The 5,000-nt window shown below is 39.2% G+C and overlaps 1 protein-coding gene across 1 annotated transcript in view; it reads left to right on the top strand.

The window, feature by feature from the left end:
- The window catches only part of gcsha (glycine cleavage system protein H (aminomethyl carrier), a), a 3,118-nt gene extending 1,867 nt beyond the window's left edge, over nucleotides 1–1,251 (top strand). Inside the window, exons 3-5 of the mRNA XM_060878538.1 lie at nucleotides 405–468; nucleotides 562–693; nucleotides 911–1,251. Of these exons, the coding sequence (XP_060734521.1) occupies nucleotides 405–468; nucleotides 562–693; nucleotides 911–1,008 (294 nt within the window). The 3' untranslated portion in view covers nucleotides 1,009–1,251. The remainder of the gene's footprint in view (nucleotides 1–404; nucleotides 469–561; nucleotides 694–910) is intronic.
- The last annotated feature ends 3,749 nt before the right edge of the window (nucleotides 1,252–5,000 follow it).

Raw genomic sequence — 5,000 nt, 5'->3', positions numbered from 1 at the left:
GCATCTATTAATCCATCCATCCATCCATGCATCTATTAATCCATCCATCCATCTATCTATCCATCCATCCATCCATGCATCTATCTATCCATCCATGCATCTATCTATCCATCCATCCATCCATGCATCTATCTATCCATCCATCCATCCATCTATCCATCCATCCATCCATCCATCCATCTATCCATCCATCTATCCATCCATCCATCCATCCATTAGTTCATTCATTAGTTCATTTATTGATTGATTTATAATGCACGTCTCAAAAAACTCATCTAAAGTTAAAATCTAAAGTTAAAAGTCTTAAATGAGGTAATTGTGTGCAACGTTCTATGGTGTAGATATACAGACAGTGGTGTGTCTGATTTTAGTGCTGTTTAGTGACTTCTGCTTCTTCTTTCCAGGAAGCTTTGGGCGATGTGGTGTATTGTGGTCTTCCTGAAGTTGGCACAAAATTCTCTCAATCAGGTATGAATTTGTGTGCAAGTCATTCGTACGACGTTGACGCAAATGCTCAGGTGATTTCACATCCATGCATCATGTGTACGTGTCTGTGTGTAGATGAGTTCGGTACTCTGGAGAGCGTGAAGGCAGCAAGCGAGCTGTACTCTCCTTTAACAGGGGAGGTGACTGAAGTTAACCAGGAACTTTCTGACAATCCTGGACTGGTCAATAAGTCATGCTACAAAGATGGTGAGGCTTCATTCCTGATCTTTCCGGATGGTTTTCTTTAACAGGGCGTAATGCTGGGATCAGGTTACGACCACAGGTTCCATCTGGGAAATGACATCATGACCCAAATAAACCCTAACAATCTGGCATAAAACTGATTTATTGTATTTGTACACTGGAATTTTTACTTTGCATCATTAATCAGAATTGTTGTTGTTTTTTTACACTGTTTTTCCAGGCTGGCTGATAAAAATGACCGTCTCAGTACCAGAAGAACTGGATGCTCTAATGGATGAAGCAGCGTACGAGAGATACGTCAAGTCTATAGATGAATAGACAAGCCTCATGCGCAGGGATTTAAGAGTTTCATGTTGTCCTATGGGTGAAAATGAAAGACAATATGGTTGACTGTGAACTGAACACTATAAAGACTAGGAGTAGTGAAAAATAAAATATCTGCGCTTTTCAGTTTAACTAAGATATTTACATTTATAATGTTGAAAGATAACACAAATGCACAAAAAAAGAAATAAATAAAAGGTCACGTCTTGTCTGATAATAAACACTATTTCATACGTATTTCATGCAGCTACTTTGTTCATATCTTTTTACTTTTTAAAGACAGAACTCTTCAGCATCAGCAAACACAATCTAGTAAAATGAAACACTATAGAAAATGTTTAAAATTCTGTATAAAAGCTCATTTTGATCAACCTAACGTCATTAATTATGATCCTGTCCAACTCAAATTGCAGATAAATGAAATTCAATAATCTCTTAAAAGGATAAACACTAAAGTCAGTGGAAAAGATTTCGATATCATTAGGAAGTTAATTATGGAAACTTTGAGGCTTTTTTTTAATACTAAATATTAGTAATTGTCACGAATCCCACAGCATCATAGACCAACCTTAATGTAAGAAACTGTCTGGAGATAATAAAGAGCTTTAAACACTCCAACTGCTTTAAACATCTGACCGACAAATTCTCTCTCTCTCTCTCTCTCTCTCTCTCTCTCTCTCTCTCTCTCTCTCTCTCTCTCTCTCTCTCTCTCTCTCTCTCTGTCTCTCTGTCTCTCTCTCTCTCTCTCTGTCTCTCTCTCTCTCTCTCTCTCTTCCTGTCTCTCTCTCTCTCTTCCTCTCTCTCTCTGTCTCTCTCTCTCTCTCTCTCTCTCTCTCTCTCTCTTCCTGTCTCTCTCTCTCTCTCTTCCTCTCTCTCTCTCTGTCTCTCTCTCTCTCTCTCTCTCTCTCTCTCTCTCTCTCTCTCTCTCTATGTGTAGGTGGTTCGGTCAGAGCAATAAGTTCAATTCAGTTCAATTTTATTTGTCTAGCGGTTTTAACGATCAGCGTTGTGTCAAAGCAGCTTTACAGAACATAAAAAATATAGTACAAAAAGTTCAAATCATATTTAAATGTGTTTGTATTTATCCCTAATGAACAAGCCTGAGGCGACTGTGGTGAGGAAAAACTCCCTTAAATGGAAGAGGAAGAAACCTTGAGAGGAACCAGAGGTGTGATTGTAAACTGTTATAAACACCAGAGAGTGTTATTATGAATAATAATTCAGATACAGTCTGATAATTGTGTATTGATGAGAAGGTTGTTGTCCTCAAAGACCACATGGACTTGGCATCTTCTCTCTGAAGGTCTGAAACCTTCATGAAGCGGAACACAACCGGAGCTGATGCATCTCTGGTTATTTACAGTATATCTACAAAAAGTGCACATAATGTGCTGTAAGTAATAACAGAAGAGTCTGAAGGTGTCACGTATGTGATTTTTTTTTCATTTATGATTAAATTTGCATTAATTTCACATATACAAGCAGTAAACGTTATTACGTAATGCACCATGTGTAAAATTGCTGTGTTTGTTTAATCCATAAGGAAGAACACAGTACCAACACAAGGCAATTGTAGAATGGAAATTCAAGCCAGTAGGTGGTGCTAACATCAATTAACAGTAATAAATAAATATAAAGGTAAATTAAAAAAGTATTGGAATCTTACTAATACAAATAATCACAATGATAATTTGGATGATAAGGCAATGAAACATCTGGGCAGGATTTAGCTTTGTGGCACAAATGAGATTAAGTTAAATAACAAGGTTCAGAGAGAAATGGTGAGAGGTTTCACTTTCCTGTCAAACACACAGTCTTTTTCTTTCATGTGTATTGACTTACAAGGAGAATCAAGTTCCCTTAAAGAGGAACAAATAGGTGGAAAATGAAAATTGAACAGGGAGCCTATACCTGAGGGAGGAGTAATCAATAATGTTTAGACAGCAGAACAAGACTTACAGGCAGCAGATCAATACAGGGAGAAACACCCTCTCTCTTTCAGCCTCTCTCTCGTTTGCTCTGTGTGTGTGTGTGTGTGTGTGTGTGTGTGTGTGTGTGTGTGTGTGTGTGTGTGTGTGTGTGTGTGTGTGTGTGTGTGTGTGTGTGTGTATGTTCTACTGACCTTATAGGATCTGATCAGGTCTTTATTTAAAGCTTGCTCCCTAGTGAGGTGAGTGTTCAGTAATTACGGAGGGAGAGAGAGAGAGACGGAGGGAGAGAGAGAGACAGAGAGAGAGCGAGAGAGAGAGAAAGGGAGGGGGGGAGAGAGAGAAGGGGAAAGAGAGAGAGAGAGACGGAGAGAGAGAGAGACGGAGAGAGAGAGAAAGGGAGGGGGGGAGAGAGAGGGAGAGAGAGGGAGAGAGAGAGAGAGGGAGCTTCAGTAAAACCTGTTATCACTAAGCTGCAGTGATTGTTGATGGTGATAGGATTAGATTTAGGTTTTTTGTTACTCTCAGAATCAATCCTAGTTGTTACACTTACTCAGGGATATAAAGTATAAAAAGAGGGGAAATACAAAATATACCTTACATGATATAAAGTAAATAAATAAAACACTTAATTAATGGAATTTATTCTCCAATTTATTGAGAATAATTTATACATTATTCTCAATATATTTTTTAGGGTTTAAGTAGAGTGTAAAACGATGATAAGTTCAATTGTCAATCATTCCATAGTATTGAACTTATATCAACGTTTTACAGTCTTATTAAACCCTAAAAAATATATTGAGAATAATTGTAATGAGGTGGGCATGGTGGCTTAGTGGTTTGAGTCCCGCCTCCACCTTGTGTGTGTGGAGTTTGCATGTTCTCCCCGTGCCTCAGGGGTTTCCTCCGGGTACTCCGGTTTCCTCCCCCGGTCCAAAGACATGCATGGTAGGTTGATTGGCATCTCTGGAAAATTGTCCGTAGTGTGTGAGTGCGTGAGTGAATGAGAGTGTGTGTGTGCCCTGTGATGGGTTGGCACTCCGTCCAGGGTGTATCCTGCCTTGATGCCCGATGACGCCTGAGATAGGCACAGGATAATTCGGATAAGCGGTAGAAAATTAATGAATGAATGAATGAATGAATGAATAATTGTAATGATAATAGATCTGTTGTATTAGTATATGATGGCCTTGTGGTTTAACATCAGGCTAGAGCAGAGGGTAAAACAATATTTATAGCTTTATTAAGGGTATATGAGCACATCTGAACAGAAGATCCTTGATGTGAACCCGAAGCTTCAGAATCTCAAGCAATTAATGCCATGAAAATGTCATATATGATTCTATTGTATTTTGTAGCCACTGCATAAAAGTTTGTCCCTAATAATTCAAGCACAGGTAGACAAACAGGATGAGTCAGAGAGAAAGACAGTAAAATGGACAGACGTGAGAATAAAAGAAGAACAGAGGATGAACAGTGAACAAAAATGAAGCAATTACTGCTTAGAAGAAAGTGTTGCCATGGAAATAATGAGGACGGTTTGAATTGGACGCAGCGGGTGACCTCCACTTTTGCTGATTGTTCATTTAAAGACACATAAAGGGACACAGTTTATCAACAGCTGTTTGATTCATCACTGTCTCTGCGTGCTTTCTCCTCTCAGACCAGAGGACATCCCCAGATCTGTCTGTTTCTCAGCCACACACACACACACACACACACACACACACACACTCACACACATACACACACTTCAACAGTGAAAAGAAGACAGTGTGCCTTCATTCTCAAGATTTCACCAGTTCATTTATGCCTCTATGCTATAAACCTGAATCTCTTCATCCAATGTTCTCTCTCCCCATTTCTCTCTCTCTCTCTCTCTCTCTCTCTCTCTCTCTCTCTCTCTCTCTCTCTCTATCTCTGAATTCATGTCTCCGTCTCATTAACGTGGAGCTCAGACGTGCTGTAGCAGGTGACAGGGAGAACTAATCACTCTGCAGATTAAAAATAAATGAAGAGAAACGTGTTTTAGAAAAACGACAGAGCACAGATCAT

Source organism: Tachysurus vachellii, chromosome 9 (assembly GCF_030014155.1).
Source record: "Tachysurus vachellii isolate PV-2020 chromosome 9, HZAU_Pvac_v1, whole genome shotgun sequence".
Classification (NCBI taxonomy): domain Eukaryota; kingdom Metazoa; phylum Chordata; class Actinopteri; order Siluriformes; family Bagridae; genus Tachysurus; species Tachysurus vachellii.
This window is presented reverse-complemented; position numbering and strand designations above follow the sequence as displayed.